The 22,230-nt window shown below is 38.5% G+C and overlaps 1 protein-coding gene across 1 annotated transcript in view; it reads left to right on the forward strand.

Annotated features, from left to right (window-relative positions):
- The window catches only part of tmem231 (transmembrane protein 231), a 52,675-nt gene extending 31,796 nt beyond the window's left edge, over window positions 1-20,879 (forward strand). Inside the window, exons 3-7 of the mRNA XM_060837629.1 lie at window positions 4,939-5,067; window positions 15,884-16,027; window positions 17,977-18,058; window positions 18,163-18,268; window positions 18,980-20,879. Coding sequence (XP_060693612.1) covers window positions 4,939-5,067; window positions 15,884-16,027; window positions 17,977-18,058; window positions 18,163-18,268; window positions 18,980-19,142 — 624 coding nt within the window. The 3' untranslated portion in view covers window positions 19,143-20,879. The remainder of the gene's footprint in view (window positions 1-4,938; window positions 5,068-15,883; window positions 16,028-17,976; window positions 18,059-18,162; window positions 18,269-18,979) is intronic.
- The last annotated feature ends 1,351 nt before the right edge of the window (window positions 20,880-22,230 follow it).

Consider the following 22,230-nt stretch of genomic DNA (forward strand, 5'->3'; position numbering starts at 1 on the left):
ACTAACTGAGCCTGAGTTAATGTCTCGAAACGCCCTAAATTCCTTAGAAAAGTACTCCACAAACTTTTATTATCCTTAAGAATTAAGGAATCCATTTGCCAGTGCCTCAGGCCAACTATAGCGTCCTTAATCTTAACCAACAGGTACAGTGGAGCATGATCAGAGATGGTACAAGATGCTACCAAGTCCAGGGTTGCCACGGGGGTCAGAAAAATATCAGTCCTAATGTAACAACTGTATGGATTGGAAAAAATGTAAAATCCCTGCCTAAAGGGTGGAGACTCCTCTAGATGTCCATCAACCCTAACTCCACACAGATGCACTAATTGTTTAATTTGTGCAGACGGTATTGGGCAACCTATCTAACGTGGAATCCATAAGACAATTAAAATTCCCCCTATGATGATATGCTGGGACATGAGAATGATCAATTTAGAGAATGCATCTACCAGAAATTTTAAGGGATGGGCCAGAGGGCAATAGACATTTAAAACTCAATTTTTCCCTCATTTATCAGGGCTTTGAGGATTATAAACCTCCCGTGTATGTCTTTAACACACTCCAGTAACTTAAATGGGAGATTCCTCCTAACCAATATAGCCACTCCCATACTTCTGGTATTAAAAGATGAAAAGTAAACCCGATCAAAGCCATTCTGCTGTAGTTTCAAATGTCCCCTATTATCCAAGTGTGTCTCCTAAAATAAAGCAATTTCCACATTTTCCTTTCTAAGACTCGAAAGTGCCTTCTTCCTCTTAATTGGTGAGTGACTCCCCTTGATGTTCCAGGTAAAGAAGCATTAGCCATAACCTTTTGCAGTAACATTTAGATTCCAGAGAGGAGGAAGTTGAATTACAAACCACCGAGCCTTTAGTGTTGCAAGATCCATTGAATATAAAAAGCACATAAACTAAACCCACTACAGCTAACAAATTTACAAAACTATCAAAGGTTATATACAACAAAAACCAAAAAATCAAACCAATATATATGACGCCAGTGGTACTGAATAAGGGAGCGCACCCCCTGCCCAAAGGGGGCATCTACACATCCCAAAACCCAACTTACTTATGCAGCCAGGGCATTTAAATGCCTGAACCGGGCATAAACTGTCCGTAAGTAAGCATCTAACCATCACAACCATTTTCCCTCCTCCTAGCTAGAGCTGCACCACAAACACAAGCAGCAAAGAAAAAACGTACACCATGAAAGAATAATGTGAACAAAGAAATTTTGAAAAGAAAAATGGTAAGTACCCCACCCGTCCTTTGGTAGAACATAACTTACAAAGTGAAAGTACACATCCCAACCACCCCTGAACATAGTTTAGACCAGATTACCAATAATAAAAAGGGAAAAGAAAGCCCTGACTGGACTTGCTCTCTTTTATAAAATGAAAAACAGAAATATACCCAAACAGCACTACTACTTGTAAATACTAAATTGTTCAGATTAAGCTAATTTGTCCACAAAGTCTCTTGCCTTCTCCGACGTGTCAAAGCGAAGTACAGATGCATCTAAGGTAAATCGTAGCACCGCTGGATACCTCAGATGAATCCTGAGCTCCCTCAGTCTTCTCTTGATGATGTCATAGGATTTTCTTTTGTGAATCACCACCGTGGGGAAGTCCTGGAAGAACATGGTCTTAGAGCCCTCGTAAAGTAGGGTCTTCAAATCCTTCCCCTGGATTCTGGAAGCTTCCACAATTCTCTCCTTATCTCCACACTGATGAAACCACACCAAGATAGAATGAGGACATTGGTCCAGTCCTGACCTCTGCGCCGTGATTGGGTGAGCCCTCTCCATCTTCAAGCTTTGCATTCCAGCCTCAAAGTTAAGGAATTTCAGCAACCAGTCCTCAGTAAATTCCACCCGCGCTCATTCTCCTTACCCTCCGGCAGACCAGTGATCTGAATATTTTTTCTCCTGCCCCTGTTCTTGAGGTTATCAACCTGGTTAAACAAATTACGGATCTGCATCTCCAGGGCCTGGATCCTATCCTTGGAGGAATCAGTGTCAGCTTGCACCACTGTGACTCTGTGTTCTCACTCAATCGTCCTTTTCTCCATGTCTCCCAGCTGCTGTTCATGCTCTGCAGCATGATAGAGATTGGGGCCAGCTTCTCCTCTATCTGCTTGCCCAACATCTCGCGAGATTTTGCAAGCTCCTTCACCAGGACCTTGTAAGAAATCGAGTCCGAGGATTCTGCAGCTGGGGCCACAGGCCTGGCCTCGGACGTACCTCCTCTTTTCTTCGGTATTCCCGGACAGCTAAAATCAAGTTAAGTCTCAAGGTATCACAGTGGCCTGGGTAGGGCGGCTAGGACTTTGTCCCGCTTGCAGTGCAGTGTGGAGCTCTGCAGCGTGATCTTCCTAGATCGCCGCCATCTTGGATCCCCCATCATGGGATTTATTAAAAAGATTTTTAAAAATTATTTTCAATTACTCTCCTTTAAAAGTCAACTATGATATAATATTCAAAAATTTCTGGAATCCTGTTCATACGCATGTATGTTCTGTGTGTGTTTGGATGGTAAATTTGGAAGGATAGAGTTTGGTGGACTTGTGCAGAATTAAAATAGGGACATTGAGTCAGAGAGATGTACAGCATGGAAACAGACCCTTTAATCCAACTCGTCTATGCCAACCAGATATCCTAAATTAATCTAGTCCCATTTGCCAGAACTTTGCCCATAAACCCTCTAAACCCTTCCTAGTCATATACCCTTCCAGATGCCTTTTAACTGTTGTAATTATGCTAGCCTCCACCACTTCTTCTGGCAGCTCATTTCATACCTGTACCTTTCTTTGCGTGGAAAAGTTGTCCCTTAGGTCCTTTTAAATCTTTCCCCTCTCACTCTATACCAATGCCCTCTAGTTCTGGACTCCTCCACTCCAGGAAAAGATCTTGTCTATTTACCCTATCCATTCCCCTTATGATTTTACAAACCTCTATAACGTTATCCTTCAGCCTCCGATGCTCCAGGGAAAATAGCCCCAGCCTATTCAGCCTGTCCCTATAGCTCAAGCCCTCCAACCCTGGCAACGTCCTTCCCATAGGAGGGAGACCAGAATTGCATGCTATATTCAAAATGTGGCCTAACTAATGTCTTGTACAACCACAACATGACCTCTCAACCCTTATATTTGATGTTCTGACCAATAAAGGAAAGCATACCAAATGTCTTCTTCACTATCCTATCTATCTGCGACTCCACTTTCAAGGAACTATGAACCTATACTCCAAGGTCTCTTTGTTCATCAATACTCCCCAGGACCTTATTATTAAGTGTGTAAGTCCTACCCTGATTAGTCTTTCCAAAATGCAGCACCTCACATTTATTTAAATTAAACTCCATCTGCCACTCCTTGGCCATTGACCCATCTGGTTAAGATCCTATTGTAATCTGAGGTAACCTTTGCTGTACACTACTCCTCCAATTTCGGTGTCATTTGTAAACTTATTAACTATACCTCCTATGTTGACATCCAAATCGTTCATATAAATCACGAGAAATAGTGGTCCCAGCATTGATCTTTTTGGTATACCACTGGTCACAGGCCTCCAGTCTGAAAAGCAACCCTCCACCACCACCTTCTGTCTTCTCCCTTCAAGCCAGTTTTATATCCAAATGGCTAGTTATCGCCATATTCCTTATGATCTAACCTTGTTAACCAGTTTACCATGAGGAACCTTGTCAAATGCCTTGCAGAAGTCCATATAGGTCTGCCCTCATCAATCCTTTTTGTTACTTCTTCCAAGTTCGATCAAGTTAGTGAGACATGGTTTCCCACACACAAAGCCATTGCCTTTGCAAACACATGTAAATCCTGTTCCTCAGGATTCCCTCCTACAACTTGCCCACCTCTATAGCCAAGGCCTGTAGTTCCCTGGCTTTTCTTTACTAGCTTTCTTAAATAGTGGCATCACGTTGGCCAATCTCCAGTCTTGAGGCACTTCATCTGTGACTATCAATAATCCAAATATCTCAGCAAGGGGCCCAACAATCATTTCCCTAGCTTCCCACATAGTTCTAAGGTACACCTGATCAGGTCCTGGGGATTTATCGTCCTTTATGCATTTTAAGACATCCAGCACCACCTCCTCTGTAATATGGATATTTTTCAAGATGTTGCCATCTATTTCCCCACATTCTGTATCTTCCATGTCCTTCTCCACAGTAAATACTCTTGCATAATACTGGTTGGGTATCTCCTCCATCTCCTGCGGTTCCACGCACAGGCTGCCTTGCTGATCTTTGAGGGGTCCTATTCCCTGCTGAAAATGTGTTGCTGGAAAAGCGCAGCAGGTCAGGCAGCATCCAAGGAACAGGAGATTCGACGTTTCAGGCATAAGGGGTCCTATTCCCTCCCTTGTTACTCCTTTGTCCTTAATGTACTTATGGAATCCCTTTGGATTCTCCTTAACCCTATTTGCCAGAACTATCTCATATCCCCTTTTGCAATCCTGATTTCCCCCTTAAGTATACTCCTACTGCCTTTATACTTTTCTAAGGATTTATACGATCTCTGCTGTCTATACCTAACATTGGTTTCCTTCTTTTTCTTAAACTGAATTTCTCTAGGCATCCACGATTTCATACACCTACCATCCTTGCCTTTCACCCTAACAGGAACATACTGTCTCTGGGTTCTTGTTACGTCATTTTTGAAGGCTTCCCATTTTCCAGTCATCCCTTTACCTGCAAATATCTGCCCCCAAACAACGTTAATACTTGCATTCATTCTCTGCTTCCAATGTTGACATTGAATAGTCATCACAGATTTTGATTATTGTTCTCTCTGACCTCCTAATGTTTTTCAAACCAATAATGTTCTATAAATGCAAGATTTACCTTGGATGTAGTTTTTTTTTAATAAATCAAAGCATGCTGTGATAGAAACTATAGTTGTTTTATGTTACATATTCTCTTCACAGGCTATGGAAGAAGACCAAAATCAGGATGGGAAAATGGATCGTCTGAATTTCCGCCTTGAGCTACCACTCCAAACATCTGAGCAAGTGTACAGTGTACAATTTATTCTGACATTTTCATACCAGCTTTTTGTAAGTATTTCATGTAGTCTTTCATTCTTCCCATTGGAGTGCAGTTAAAGAGGATGTTTCTAATTTTCAAGAAACCTAATCATTGATAATATACTTTTATATTTGTATATATGAACATGCTTTATTTTTTAAGAATCATGTTACATTTCTGAATGCATAACTTTTTCAATGAGATAATGTTGCATTTACAATTGTTGACTACATCTGTTTTCAATTTAGAAACAATTATTTTTTGTTTCTATATTGTTGGATTAATTTAGATCATAAGGTAACTTGGGATGAAAAGGATCTTTCACCCATTGGACTTAATTTTTGCAGTATACCAATTCACTTTAGTGTCAGGGAATCATACAGCACGGAGACAGACCCTTCGGTTCAAACAGTCCATGTTGAACATAATCCCAAACTAAACTAGTCCCACCTGCTAAACTATTCCCACCTGCCTGTTCCTGGCCCTTCAAATTTTCCCTATTCATGTATCTATTCAAATGTCTTTTAAATATTGTAATTGTACCCACATCCACCACTTCCTCAGGAAGTTCATTCCACACATAAATCACTGTCAGTGTAAAAAATTTGCCTCTCATGTCTTTTTCAAATTTTAAAAATGTGCCCCCAGTTTTGAAATCCCCCATCTTAGGGGAAAAAATGTTATTAATTCAATCTATACCTCTTACTATTTTATAAACTTCCATCATGTCGCCTCTCAACCTCCTATGCTTGAGTTAAAAAAGTCCCAACCTATCCAGCCTTTCTGATAACTCAAACCTTCCAGACCTGGCAACATCTTCTGAACCCTTTCCGGCATGATAACATGTTTCTTGTAACTGGGCGACCAGATCTGAACACAGTATTCCAGAAGTATTCCACAATATTCCACCAATGTCCTGTACAACCTCAACATGACTTCACAACTCCTGTACTCAAAGGATTGAGCAGTGAAGGAAAGCATGCCCAAACACCTTTTTAATCACCGTGTCTACATGTGATGCAAGCTTCAAAGAATTATGTGCCTGCACCCCTAGGATCTGCACCTCCAACACTACAACACTAGCCAAAGCCCTACCATTAATTGTATAAGCTCTACTTTTGTCTGCTATACCAAAGTACACAACCTTGCATTTATCCAGATTGAACTTCATATGCCATTTATCAGCCCATTAACTCATTTGATCAAGATTCCCTTGTAATCTTAGAATACCTTGTTCCCTGTCTACTATATCACCAAGTTTGGTGTCATCCGCAAACCTACTAATCATGCCTTCTATGTTCTCATCCAAATCATTTATATAATTGACAAACAAAAGAGGACCCAGAACTGATCCTTCTGGAACTCTACTGGTCACAGGCATCCAGTCCAAAAAGCAACCTCCACTGTCACTCTCTGTCTCTTGCCACTAAACCAATTATGTATCCAATTGGCAAGCTCACTCTGAATCTGATGTAACCTAAAATCCAAATAAACACTGTCTACTGTACTGCCATCATCAATCTTTTTGGTAACTTTCTCAATCAAGTTTGTGAGACACAATTTTCCTTGCACAAAACCATGCCGACAATCCCTAATCAACTTTTGCCTCTCTAAATGACCATAAATCCTATCTTTTTTAATCTCCTGCAACAATTTACCCACCACCAAATTCAGACTCACAGGTCTGTAGTTCCCTGGTTTCCCTTTATGACCTTCCTTAAACGAAAGTTCAACATCAGACATCCTCCAGTCATCAGGCATCTCCTCTCTAGTTATAGATGATACAAATATTTCTGCAAGGGGTCTCACAATTTCCTCCCTTACTTTCCACAATTTTCTGAGATACAATAGATCAGATCCCAGAGATTTATCCACCTTTTATCTTCATTAAGAATTCTTGAACTTAATCTTCTGTAACATGAATGATTTTTTAAAACATCAAAGTTTATTTCTTTGCATTCTGTAGACTCCATTTCTTTCTCCACAGTAAAAACTGATGCGAAATAATCATTTAGTATGTCTTCCATTTCCTGGGGTTCAACACAAAGACCACCTCCTTGATGTTTAAGAGCCCCTATCCTCTCTCTAGTTACCTTCTTACTTTCAAAGTATTTGCAGAATCTTTTTGAATTATCCTTAACCTTATCTGCCAATAATACCTCTTTATTGAAAATTTGTTCTAACTACTGGTCATTCGGTACAAAGAAATGCCTTGTGACAGTTGCATTAATTTCTTCCACCTTTTGATGCTGGTTTAATCTCTTAGACAAGTATCCTACAGGCTTCTCTTTCCCAATTCATCATTTTGCAATAAGACCAGATCCATTAGCAGCAACTCCCATTTTAAAAGGTTTAATAAAGCTAGGAGAGTCTAAGATCAATTCATTCATTCGTATTACCTTCAGCTTCTCCAAAGCTGTTTGGCAGTCTTTTTTGGCCATTTTACCTTTGTCTGTTTTAGCAATAAATCTGTAAAAGGTGCCGCTACAAAGTTATACCTGAATGATTTTTTTTAAAACACACAATCCCATAAATCTCATGTTTTTCCATTTAGTTTTAGGAACAGGTAATTCTGTGAAATCCTTCACTTTTGCTGATCTTGTTGACATGTTCCCTTGCTCTACAATGTATCCTAGTTAGATTACCCTTGCTTTGTGAAGTCAGGTTTGGCAATATTTATTAGTAAGCTAGCCATTTGTAGCTACTTAAATACATCTTCTACTTGCTTTACAAGTTGTTCTCAAATGTTACTGTATATTACGATGTAATTTAAATAAGTTGCCTAATCAGACACTTTAGCTATAGCTTCACCCATAAGTCTTTGGAATGTAACTGGGGAAGTTTTAAACCTGAATAATATGACTTGCTTTGGTGTAACAAAAGCTGAATTCTCTTTCTGATTCTAAAATCATTCTTAGAAAGGAATGAGAGACAACAACCTATCAATACAATCTTCTTCCCAAGCAATTAGGACCTCAGTTTATTTTTGTTGTTGCATTTATTTTCTGTAGTCAATGCAGGATATAGTTGACTGATTCAACTTAGAAACTAACATCAGTGAATTCCAGAGGTTTAGCCTGTTTTGAATTTTCATTTATACCTGCGATTTGTTTGTTGAGATTTCAATGATAATGCATTATTGGTATTGATTCCACTGCATTGAATAATTCTTTGCTAGCATTATGGTTGTACTGAAGTTCCAAAAAGTATACTAGGACGTTACAAAATATATTGATAGATTAAGTGAGATAGGTTAAGTTAGGAAAGGTGTGGCAAATAAAGTATAATATTGGAAATTGTCTATTTTGACAGGAAATGTTTTAAATAGCTTATTATCTAAAAGGTGATAGATTGCAGAGTTCTAAGATGAAGGATGTGGGTGTCTTTCTGCGTGAATTACATAAGTTGGTATGCTGACACAGCAAGTAACAAGAGTTAGTAAAGTGTGTCACTGAAAAAAGCGCCAGGATGATAAAGGGTCCTGCCTGAAATATCGACTGTCCTGCTCCTTGGATGCTGCCTTATCTGCTATGCTTTTTCCAGGGCCATACTTCATTGACTCTGACTCTCTAGCATCTGCAGTCCTCACTATCTCCTAACAAGTAATTATGAAAGCTAATAGAGTGCTTTCATTTATTGCAAGGAGAATTGAATATAAAAGTAGGGAAGTTATCCTTCAACGATGGTGAGATTGCATGTGGAGTACTGTGCACATATTTAAGAAAGGACATAAATGTGTTGGAAGCAGTGCATAGGTTTACTAAATGAATACATAGAATGTTAGGTTGTTTGAGAGGAAAGCTTGGACATGTTAGGCTTGTATCTGCTGGTGACTTGATTGAAATATAAAGTTTTGAAGGTGCTATGGAGAGGATATTTCCCATAATGGGAGTATCCAGAACTAGAGGCCATTGATTAAAAATCTGGGCTGCCCATTGAAAACAAAAGAGGCAAAGTTTTTTTTTGTTGGTCTCAAATCTTTGGAATGCTCTTCCTTGAAGAGTTGATAGAAGCATAGTCCTTGAATAGTTTTACAGCAGAGGTAGATAGATCCTTATTAAACAAGGGATTGAAACGTTATCGAGGTTGGCAGGATTGTGGATTTGAGGTTACAATCAGATCAGCCATGATCTTGAGTGCTGAATCAGATCAGTCATGTTCTTATTGAATGGCAGAGCAAGCTTGAGGGACTGAATAACCTTCTCTTGTTCCTGATTTATATTTTTCAATGTGTATCTCTACAGATTTATTCTTATTTCTTAAGTAACCTTATTAGATCTTCCTGTTGGCCTTGCTTTATGTACATGGATATTGTCAGACTGTCCCAGTCTTTCAATATTGGCTAGCTAGACTGTAGAGGGGTGCTTTGTGAACCATCTATCTCTTCTTCTCCCTCACTCTTACTGTCTCTGCCATTTTGCATTACTCTTAACACCTGACATAATTCCTTTCCTTGCCTTCCTCTCTACAATACTGCTTTAACACATTCATGTGACATAGCATAGAAACATTGACAACAGGAGAAGTAAGTCATTCTGCCCAATGAGTCCTCATACTGCATGATCAAGTCTAAATCTCTATCTCCGTATCATATTGCTGTTCTCTTTCATATCCCTTGATACCTTAGAAATCTATCTATTTCTTTAGATATATTCGCTGACTTCACCTCCAGGACCTTCTGTGGTAGAAAATTCCACAGATTCACCACTCTCAAATGAAGAAATCTCTCTCATCTCAGCTTATGATTTATCATATAGCTTGAGAACATATCCCTTGTTCTGGACCTCCTCTATCTCATCTGTCCAACCATGTCAGAAGTTTATACTTTTCAATGATATCATTTTCTCCTGGTTGCTCTCAGTTCTGATGAAGAATCATTGGACTCAAAACATTAAGGAGGAGCCCTTTCCTGATGAAGGGCTTATGCCCGAAATGTCGAATTTCCTGTTCCTTGGATGCTGCCTGACCTGCTGCGCTTTTCCAGCAACACATTCTCAACTCAAAACATTAACTCTGCTTTCTTCCCACAGATGCTACCAGAACTGTTGAATTTCACAAGCAATTTATTTTTGTTTAAGATACAAGACCTTTTATGTTTGTTCTATTATTGAGTATTATCTACACTTCTGTTGCTCCTTGGTACAATGTGACAATCACACATTCTGTCTCTCCCTTTTGTTTTCTGGTAACAATCAACCCTATCACTAACTGGCAATCCTATTTTCTCATTTACCTTTTGAGTTCATAACTTTTCATGCTACTGAAACCTCCCTCCCAACTATTTGTCATAGGTGAAAAACAGAGGCAAAACGATCACAATGTCTGTGGATCAGTGTCCAAACCAAAAAGTCTGGAGGAGTGAGGTGACTTTCTCATAGTCCTTTTTTATAGCTCTTGGTGGTGATATCACATTGCTGTTAACTGCTGCAATCCTCAAGTTGGTAGCCAGTCAGTTGCTTGGCTTCAGATAGCAGTTGTTTCTTTTTGAGAAGTCTTTAGTGTTAATATTACTCCTCTAATGCAGAGAGAGAGAGAGAGAGAGGGAGTTTTTGCTTGCTCACCGGTTTGAGGGTCTGAGTTCCAACTTCTTTCTCTCTCTCTCTCTCTCTCTTCACCACCCCACCCAACACAGACACACTGCCCTCTCAGTTCAGTGACAAACTGTCATTTACAAATAATCCACAAACATGCTGAGCAGTTTTTAAAAATGATACCTGGTGCTAGCATATTGCATAAAAATATCAAAATCTGGCTTCCAGCAAAATTATATGCTCTTGTGTGAACATTTAAATGATCGCACAGGTCAGCTTTTTCATAGAATCATAGAATCTCTACAATAGGCCATTTGGCCTATCAAGTCCACACCAACTCTCCGAAGACGCTGTATTTCCCATGGCTAATTCATCTAGTCTGGAATGTGGGAGTAAAAATAGAGCAACCAACAGAACCTCACACGGACATGGAGAGAATGTGCAAACTCTACACAGACAGTTGCCTAAGGGTGGAATTGAACCCAGATTCCTGGTGTTGTGAGGCAGTAGTCCTAACCACTGAGCCACTGTGCACCCAAATTTCATCATGTAGTAAAAACAAAGCCTAATACTCCAGACTTCCATTTCCTGGTTTATATTTCCAAATGAACTATATGTAGTCCTTAAATAGTCCAATCAAAGCTGGTGTTTCTTGGATGACCACAGGTGTAAAGGTTAAACTGAAGCAGAAAACGAAGGCTTATGATTAATGTCTGATAGAGAAATAAGCTAAATATAAACAAAAAGGGAACTGTAGGGAGTATGTGGGGTGATGTAAATATGAATGGGAAAGTAAAAGTAAATCAGTTTTTTTTAAAAAAGTGAAAAATTACTCAAAGATAGGCTAACTAAGATTCAAAAGGATTTTGTTTTGAAGGCTAAGTGCATTACTAAGGTCCTTAAATAAAAGTATTGCATCTGTCATCATTACTCTCACAGTAAAGGAGGTGTTTTTTTTTTAAAAGTGTCAACAGCATGCATCCCTGGCTACAGGGAAAAGGATGGCAATTGCAAAGGCTCTGGTTATAATTCTATCTCATCTTTGTATTTACTAATATTGCCACATAATTTGAGGCTTGTAAATATTACAGCCCTGTTCAGAAAAGGTAAGATGGACTGCTGGCAAGTACTGACAAGATTGTTGACATGCAGAGATATAGAGGCATTAATCCAGAACCAAATCCATGACAGTTGGAGAAAATATGGGTTAATAAATGACAGACAGCAAATTTGTTCTCACTGAATTTTATTTGATTACCTAGGATGGGTTCTCTGAATATTGGCGAGAGTGCCTAAGTGTAGGGTGGTTGTTTTATAAAAAGTAGATTTGGAACATGTGTTGAAGAAGTACCATATAATAGACTTGTTAGCAAGACTGATGACCATGGTATGTCCCAACCCTCGAACTCAGCACCACCTTCCTAACCTGCAATCTTCTTCCTGACCTCTCCGCCCCCATCCCTACTCCGGCTTCTCACCCTCATCTTAACTTCCTTCCACCTATCGCATTTCCAACGCCCCTCCCCCAAGTCCCTCCTCCCTACCTTTTATCTTAGCCTGCTGGGCACACTTTCCTCATTCCTGAAGAAGGGCTCATGTCTGAAATGTCGATTCTCCTGCTCCTTGGATGCTGTCTGACCTGCTGCGCTTTTCCAGCAACACACTTTCAGCTGTGATCTCCAGCATCTGCAGTCCTCACTTTCTCCTCCATGGGATTTAAGGAATACATGGACACAACTGTCTCCCTTTCTACCAACCAAGTAATTGTAAAGCTAAATATTTTTCAGGTAGAAAGTCTGCTTAACACAAGATGTTGTTGGTAAAGAAGGTCTAACGCTGGTGAAATTACCTTAACTTAAAAAAAGGCACACCCTTAACAGGTGCAAAGCACAACTGGTCCACATCACAATCAGAAATGTGTTTACTTAATGGGATATGAAAGTGCTAAAGTTGCTCTATTATTTGGGTGGTGGACAGTTGTTATGCATTGCCTGCCTGTTGAAGGACCTGCCTAATTTTCAGTTCATCAATATTCTGTTGAGTATAACGTTAGAAGTGTTTAACAATAGCTAGTAAACTGCTCTGTCAAGCAGTGAGGCTTAAAAATTATACGTTATTTTATTATCTGTAGAAGAAGAGATATATCAAGCCGATTATACATGTTTGAGTAAAAAGTGAGGTCTGCAGATGCTGGAGATCAGAGCTGAAAATGTGTTGCTGGTTAAAGCACAGCAGGTTAGGCAGCATCCAAGGAACAGGAAATTCGACGTTTCGGACCAGAGCCCTTCATCATGTTTAAATGCTTATCCACCATGAGTAAAATAACAAACCATTGGCAGGATTTTTAGTGCTGGAGAAGGTGGAACCAGACAAGAGTGAGGTACAAATGCAGGTCCTTGAACGGCATGTTGGTTCTCCAGTGCAACCCTGTCTTCCCATCAATGTGAAAGGGGCTTCAGAATATTTATGCTGGCAAGTACTTGATCACTTGAAGGACGATAGCATTCAAGGCTATGGGCAAAGGTGCTGGAAAATGGGGCTAGAGTAGATAGGTGCTGATGGCTGGCCTGGACATGATGTACCAAAGGCCTCTTTCTGTACTGTAAAACTCTATGGTTGTATGAACTTTTCTAATATAAGTTGAGGCCAAAATAACCTCTTTAAGAAACTACCTCAAGTATTCTATGAACTCATCCAGGCTATTACAGCCAAACTGACTTTTCTAGTTTACATCGAGATTAAAGTCATCCATGACTATTGCCAGCCCTTTGTCGCAAGCACCTAATGTTCCCTTCTTGTAAACTTTGTCCCACTTTGTAGTTGTAGTCCCTAAGTGACTTATTTTCCCTGCTATTCTTAATTTCTATTCAAATAAATTGCATATCCTGATCGCCTGAGCCAAGATCATCTCTATTGCACAAATACCATCCTGAATTAAGTGCTAACCCTCCACATTTATCTAACTTACTATTTCACTTCAATGTTTTATGTCCCTCAGTATTTAGGACTCAATCCTGAAACCAGATTTCTGCAATGGGCTATAACATTGTACTTATTTATTTCAACATGCATCATCAATTTGTTTACTTTGTTATACACAGAGCCATGAGATTAGATTACTTACAGTGTGGAAACAGGCCCTTTGGCCCAACAAGTCCACACCAACCCTCCGAAGAGCAACCCACCCAGACCCATTCCACTACATTTACCCCTTCACCTAACACTATGGGCAATTTAGCACAGCCAATTCACCTAACCTGCACATCTTTGGATTGTGGGAGGAATTGTGGAGACACGGGGAGAATGTGAAAACTCTACACAGACTGTTGCCCGAGGTGGGAATTGAACCCGGGTCTCTGGCGCTGTGAGGCAGCAATGCTAACCACTGTGCCACATGCCACCCAATTAGTTTAGCATTTTGTTATCTCCAATGTCTAATCTTTTTTATTGATGCATAGCTGAGATTCTGTTTACTGTCTGCTACTTCTTGAAATTCTCTATCATTTTCCATATGATTGTTTTGGTGGCAAAGATGGCAGCGTGCACTTGTGCAGATGTCATAGGTGATGCTCGTCTCCGTGACATAGCCTTTTTCACTACGCTGTGATGATGGTGCTCCTACCAAGGTTAGGTGTCCTTGGTTTGTTTTTTTTTCAGGAGGTCATAAAGACACAGGCTCCGAAATGCCTGGGGTTGATCAACTTGTAGAAGCTTTTAAGTTTAAAAAAAACATTTTCAATGGAAGTGAGTGGCCAGTTCTCCCAGTTCAACTTTTCTCTGGCCTGGTTTGGTTTGGGATTTTAGCAGTCTGACTGCCAGAGCAAGCAGTCGGTCAGTTTTGAGGCTGCTGGTACAGTACACAGCTACATGGAAGAAGGTGTTCCATTCTGAATGTCTCTGACATCTCTTCTGTAAGACCCAGTGTTTCATTTTACATTTTATTCCAAGGAGTGTTTGTGGTGATTGTTGCAAGTATTTGGAACAGCATCATTATGTTAGGATAATCTGTTGGGTGTTCGGATAGGTTAAGTTATTCTGTATTCTGTTTTTTGTTTGTTCATTCGATAATAGAGTCATAGAGATGTACAGCATGGAAACAGACCCTTCGGTACAATCTGTCCATGCTGACCAGATACTCCAACCAAATCTAGTCCCACTTGCCAGTACCCGCCCCATATCCTTCCAAACCCTTCCTATTCATATATCAATCCAGATGCCTTTTACATGTTGCAATTGTACCAGCCTCCACCACTTCCTCTGGCAGCTCATTCCATGCATGTACCACCATTTGTGTGAAAAGGTTGCCCCTTAGATCTCTTTTATATCTTTCCCCTCTCACTCTAAACCTATGCTCCCACTAGTTCTGGACTCCCCCACCCCAGGGAAAAGACCTTGTCTATTTACCCTATCCATGTCCCTCATAATCTTATAAACCTCTGTAAAGTCAGCCTTCGACACTCTTGCAAATAAATTCTGTTTTGTTTAAAAGTAAGTGGTTGGGCCAACTACATCCCTCCTGGAATATCCACATTACACCTGCTTAAAGCAACTAGCAAATAGATCTGGGCTACTATCTTGAAATGTTTTGAGGGTGTCTGGCCAGGGTTATAACAAGGTGCATTTGCAGATGACCCACCATTTGCCGTTTGGAAAGCTGTGCATAGTTGCAGTGCATAACAATGATCAGACCATGCCATGTGAGTTCTGGGAATTGCCAGTTGTTATTTTGGCTGGGCCGAGGGAGCAGCTGAATGGGGCTGCTTTGGAAATGCGTTGGTAGCAAATCCTAGAAAGCAATGGACCAACTCCTCCATTTGCACACAGCCCGGTGTGTCTTATCTTGTACATCAGATAGACTGGACTAAATGAAGGGCTTTTGCCCGAAACATCGATTTCCTGCTCCTCAGATGCTGCCTGATCTGCTGTGCTTTTCCAGCACCACTCTGATCTGACCTGGACTAGATGATGGACTGGTGACAAAACAGAAGATCAGATTTCAACTCCCATCCCATCTTTTGCAGGCTGTAAAGAAGGGCTGCTCAGACCGGTGAAAGTTGGGAAGTAGTGTTTCAATGTCATTCACCATTCTGCCGTTCTGTCATTTTGTTGTCACTTGGCACTGCATATCTATGCAGCCATTGTGTCAACAAGAAGTGCTGTTGCCAACAAATGAGTCATAATTAAAATCTTACATTGGAAATGTGCTGCATTTTCCTTGCATTTGATAATTCCCTCAAAACAGTATTACTTCCAACTCCATGAACTGTACAGTGATGATGCTATTTGCTTAAGTATTTCACGATGTTGTTTGCAGAGAATGTCGACATTTATAATGCAGTGTATGGCATATACCTACTTCTCATCCTCCATAGCTGGGTCTCAGCTTAGTGTGAATGGTGACTTAAAGCTACATCAGCGAGAGCCACTTCGACACAAAGGTCTTGACACACGTTACAATGTAAGTGTATCTCTTTTTTTAAAAGAGGAGGAACATGGGGTTCCTGCTTTGAAGCTGATTATGAACACTAATTGTTGCTATGATAATTACAACTAAATTTCTAAATTGTCCCAATTGTAAGTCGCAACATCTGAAAATGTTCACTTGTTGCAGTTTCATGTCTTCATAAAGAATGTGGAAAATCAACAGTTTAAAAATAATATTTTACTAAGTTGTATTTAATTCATTGTGAAATTCCCAATGAAGAAGGTCATATTATGATCTGTACATATCATATGTTGAACATGTAGCAGTTGATGATTTTAATTTGAGGTACACAACCGGATGTCAGTGGGTGAAGTTTGTTAAATAATGGTTCAAGCTTACAAAAGTAAGATTCTGACTTTAGCCTTGTCATCACAAAACTGCAGGTACCAAACGTTGAGGTAGCTTTCCATTTGGGGAATGCTGAAAATTGACACAGTTCAATGCAGAACTGGCTAACTGTCAGAACTGAGGATTAAGTGGCATTCCTACATGCTGAAAAGGAGAATATTGATCTTCAAAGGACTGGACTATGAATAGAAATTTCAGCACAGTGGTCCAAATAGTCTTGCCTAGATTGCTGGTCAAGCCATGTAACACTGCAAAAGCAGGCAAATATTGCATGGCACACACTAAACCTGATATATGTCAGAATTGCACTTTGGATTCTTGTATCTCTTGTAGCACCCAAATTTGTATACTTCAAGTGACCTTCCACCACCAGTTAGGTGCTTATCTCAGGATTTTACTTAGGTTGGTGCTGGATAGAAGCATTCTAAAATGAAATGGTACATGATCTAACCAAAACTTTTGTGTTGCAAATGTCCTTTGTATACCAACTTGCTTTTTCTTCAAAGATTCTAAGGAACAGGTACTTACATTCTGCTTTAATAGTAATCTGAGGGAAAAAAAATTCTGTAGACAGTTAAATGTGATTGGAGAGAAATGTCGGAATTGTTTGGCAGGGTGAATTCAGATGGACCAAACAACTTCCTTTTCTGGACTTAGTCATGTGGTGCGACACAAAGTAACTACATAATTCTTAAGCCAATCTCCAAGGATTCCTTTATGAAGATAAATGTGAGAAACAAGAATTTTATGCTTTGTGAAGAGTTACTGAGAGGCACATTTTAGATAGTAAATAATTACAAAAAAATCTGGAATGTTATTTCAACAAAATTAGAATATCAGGTGAAAAGAAGATCAAATTAGTATAGACTGCTATAAGGAATTTCTTCTTTACTAAAAGAAAGTTAATATTTTAGAATACTTCCTTGTGAATCATGGAGTTAAAATTCCTTAGAATCTTTGAAGAAAAAGCAAGTTGGTATATTGTATGTTCTTTGTTTTTTTGATGGATCACAATATTAGCCTTGTGATCTTGTTTGCATGTAGACATTTCATTGTGGAGTTATGGTGGGGGCATGGATTTAGGGGCATGTTGATGAGCTACAGTCCATTGACTGAAGGAGGTTTATAGATATGTACACAGGCTGAAAAAGTGGAGAGCATTAATAGAGCATGTGTAAAACAGAAGTTGGAATAATTAAATATACTAAATGCCGGAATCTCAAAGTGTAACTTCATGTTAGATAGATGTGAACACTTAAGTATCAATAGTGGAATGTTGGAGAATGAAGTAAACATTTAATAGCTCAACCTTAAAATCAATCAGAGGAACCGGATAAATAAATGTAAACTCAAGGCCTGTCATATTCTGAAGTATGCTAATTAATAATGGGGTAGTATTGCAGTGTACAGGGTACTGTCGATTACCACCATGTGGCTGATGATTGATCAATGAGATATCAGTCAGATAGATGAACAAAGCAGCACAGTGATCCTCGGGGACTACGGTGATTTTACCTTTTACTAGGTGGACAAATAACTCAAAGACTTTTATAAATATCATTTTTATTCCACAGGTTTCAATATTTAATGATAACAGTCCATTTGCTAGTGCCTTTGACCTGGCACAAATCATTTCATCATATCAAGATAGAAATGGTGAGATTTTCATTACTATGTCATTTATATCAATATAAAATATTTCTCATAGAACAATTTTTTTTTCTCTAAACCTAATTTGGTCACTAACTGTCTTGTTTTAGTAACAACGATATTCACCAATCAGTATCCTGTGTGGACAGTAGGGAGAGCTGCTGATGCCCCATTTGTCTTTAATGCTGTCATCAGATATCCCGTGGAAGTAATCACATATCCTTTTTAAAATTCAAAATAATGAGTAAAATAGGATTCTGTCACAGACTGTGCTGTACCTTTTGGGGATAGGATGCAATCATGAAAATAATGAGCATTTTAACGATCTTTCCTTGGCCCATCATTTGAAATCCTATTTTTTTTAAAAATGAAGTTTTGCCTTGTTTAGTAAGTTGTGAATTGATTTTCAACAGCAATGTAATGATCGAATTTGATGTACAATTGAATTTGGCCTGGAATATTTTTGGAGGGTGGTAAAATGATTAGTTTAGATTTTAATATTAAATGATTCTTTATTAAAAATTTAATTCTACCTTCTATCTTCACCCCATTTGTATATCCCAACCTTCAATTAATTATGTTCGAAAGATTTTTCAAAGTTATTTTATTTTATTGTTTTGCTTCTTTGTTGGTTAGCTCTGGAGATATTTTAATGATAATAGTCCATTGACCTAGCCAGATAATCTTTACTAGGCTGTAAATGCTCTCAGCAAAACAAATCCTGGGTTTGAGAATTAAATTATGAGAATGGAGTTAGTGCATGCATGAAGTTAGTGCATGTTCACTTCTGCAGGCAAGTTTTAGGATTGATATGTTTAAGTGATTTGAAATGATATGTGCATTTGATAAAGTCAATTTACATGAAAATATTTTCTCTTGTTGGGGATTAACTTCCTTTTATCTTTTCCTTAATTATGTGATAATTACTTATCGACCTGGTTTCTGGGAAATGATTAAGATTGCTTGGATTCAGTATGTCAGCATTCTCTTCATTTTTCTCTGGGTTTTCAAGAAAATCAAGCTTTTTGTTTTCCAAAATCATGTGTTAACTGCTGTAATGGTACCACCATATAAACAGCATCAATCGTAGCCAACTACTAAAGGACTGTTTATAAAACATTACTGAATTTAAAATTACAGCAGCAATTAATATGCAGCAACATAAGATTTGTCAGTACTATACATGATAAGCTCAGTGTTTGTAGTATTTAAGGGCTTGAAGTATATGATTGGATCCATATTTTGAACAGAGTTATACATAATTGGCCTTAATTATGATTATAAAATATTAACTGCAATAAATATTATGGCAATGTATTCATTTTTATCAATCATTCAATTGTTGTGATCTTGGTAGAGACCAATGAATTGTTAATATGAATTTTTAATCCAAAAATCTCAGGTATTTACTAAAATAATAAAACCACAAGGTTCATAATTTAAAGCAAAAATTACTGTGCAAAATTCAAAGAGCATGACCACTAATAGCTACAGTCTACCTTAGGTAATCAATTGTGTTAACAATGTTAAAGCATACAATTAACATAGTTATCTAAAGCAAGCTTATTAATTTCCTTCTCCATCCATTTGATTTACACAGCTAAAAATTCAAGTCAGAGACTTCTCAGAAATTAAAAGATTAACGACTTGGCATAAGTATACTTTGTAAGATTCAGAAGGGCCCAACATTTCTCTGTTTTTCTGCTTAAATTTCAGCAAGATCATCCCTTTAAAAATCCTTCAACCATTTCATGATTCTGGACCTGATTCAACATAGTAATCTCCAGCATCCTGAGCACAGCCACCTTTGTTCAGCACTCTTCTGGTTCTAATGCTCTTTACTTCTTGAAATTTGCATCCAGAACAGTTTTTGTCTATCTCATTTTCTCTCTGTTAGTTAAGTCATTCAATTAACAAGAATTTTAAACTCTCATAGTCAGTACACAGAATTTAATTCAATTCTGCTGGAAAGAGATTTTCCCTACTCTGTAGCCAACCTTATATTTAATTCAAAAACCTGCTGGAAATGGAATCTACTTGCCCCTATAGTTAACTCGTGGTTGATGTTTCTGTTTCCTTGCTGTTTATCTCACAGGCAGTTTGGCCCCATGATCAGTTATTGGAAGCAACCCTAACCCTACTACAATAAATCACCGAGCAGAGAAATTTACATAAAATAATTCTTTTTTTTCAGTAGCAGTTGAACGTTGTTGGAGGGAGAAATATCAAGATAAATCTTGAGTCTTGTATCTAGCAGCACAAGTCAGTCTTTATTCAGAGCTCTTCACCAGTGCAGTGTGGGAAAGGTTCTTAGAAACAGATTTCACTGAATACTATGCCTTTCTCAGCCAATTTCAGCATTTCACATTACAATCATTACTTGCTACATTGATGTCATTGTTAGCCACATTCCCCTAACACATCTAATCCTGACAGCACGTGGTCTTTGATGGACAACTCCATGGATAGCCCTAGGTCCTCCCATGATCTCATGAGGTAAAAATAATGACTGCAGATGCTGGAAACCAGATTCTGGATTAGTGGTGCTGGAAGAACACAGCAGTTCAGGCAGCATCCGCGGAGTAGTAAAATTGATGTTTTGGGCATCAATTTTACTACTCCTGATGAAGAGCTTTTGCCCGAAACGTCAATTTTACTGCTCCTTGGAATGCTGCCTGAACTGCTGTGTTCTTCCAGCACCACTAATCCAGAACCATGATTTCATGACGTTTACTAGATATGTCTATCACATATGTTTGGATCTTACAATGTATTTTGTTCAATCATATTGCAATATTGATAGTTATACTTCTTCCTAGATAATTGCTAGTTGTATCATATTAATTGCCAATAAACTGGCCATTTGCTTGTCTAACGATGTTTTCTAATTCTGTTACAGTTTATATTCCGTATTCCTCCTTAGAAGAGATACAAAAGAATGCTAATTTATACAAATTGATAAAAATTTGTAATTTTAATTACAATATAAAGTTATGTAGTCACATTTAATGTTATAATCCTTTAATAAAGCTGAGAAATTGGGGAGCAGCTTCTCTTTCACTCAAGCTTGGGAGATCAAACAGAAATTTGATTTTTGGATGATCTTTACTACCTACCTCTGTTCTGAATACTTTCCATACTAGTTTTCTTTACTTAATAAGATTGCATCTATTCAAATTCCATTGATTACTGTGAAATTCAACAAATGCACAGCTTTATCAAATCATTAAAAGAAATTTATTTAGATTCTCCAGGTACAATAGGACATAACCTCCCTCTCACCCTTGTCATATAATTTATCTCTGTCATTCTTTTCCCTTGATTTTTGGATGCAAGGATCTGCCGAGATTATCTCCAGCTCTACTAGGCTGTTTGCTAAGCTGTAAAATTTATTGTTACTTTTGAAGTCACGCTGACTATGTTTTACAGTCTCTTTATACCACCTACCATGCTAACTATCCCTTTTATGAAGTAATTTGCTTACACCATTTGCTGTTCCCATCCAGGTTGACAGAGCAGGAACTTCCTTTACTGCCTACAAGTATCCGCTTAAAGGAATTCAGTTACATCCCTTTAATGTTAGTTTGTAGGTTTGCATTTCTATTTATAATTACCTAAAAAGTTATAAATACTGTAAGATCAGACTTTTTATTCTATATTTTTTAAATAACAAACTTGGGACTGGGTTAGTGCCTGGGTGTGTCTTATCTAGGTTATTGAAGATACATCCGTGCTTAGAGCTACCTGTCTACAGAAATTAATTAAATTCCCTTGTCATTTCTCACTGGGACCCTATTATTCTCCAGACCTTTCGTTGTTTTATCCACTAACTCTGTATGGAGACCACAAGTCTAGCTATGAAAATCTGCTATATGTAGCTGCTATTTCTTATGTCGGCTAAAAAGCCCCAGGTGGGCTATTTTGTGTTAACTTTAATCATGGACGGCTGCAACAACTATTTTGGGGAAATTACAGCAGTTTTAAAAAAAAGAGTTTGGTTCACTTATCTGGTTTTATAGCCCAGTTTTTAGCCTGGCACTGAATGGCTTTACCTGGTATTTTGTACTGACAGAGACCTGTGCTCATTCCTTTCCACATCTGGTTTTCATTGTTCTTTTTTGAATTACTCTTCATCTTTCAATTACAATTGTGATTTTTTTTGACTTCCCATCATACTT

The sequence above is a fragment of the Hemiscyllium ocellatum genome, chromosome 17 (assembly GCF_020745735.1).
Source record: "Hemiscyllium ocellatum isolate sHemOce1 chromosome 17, sHemOce1.pat.X.cur, whole genome shotgun sequence".
Lineage (NCBI taxonomy): Eukaryota > Metazoa > Chordata > Chondrichthyes > Orectolobiformes > Hemiscylliidae > Hemiscyllium > Hemiscyllium ocellatum.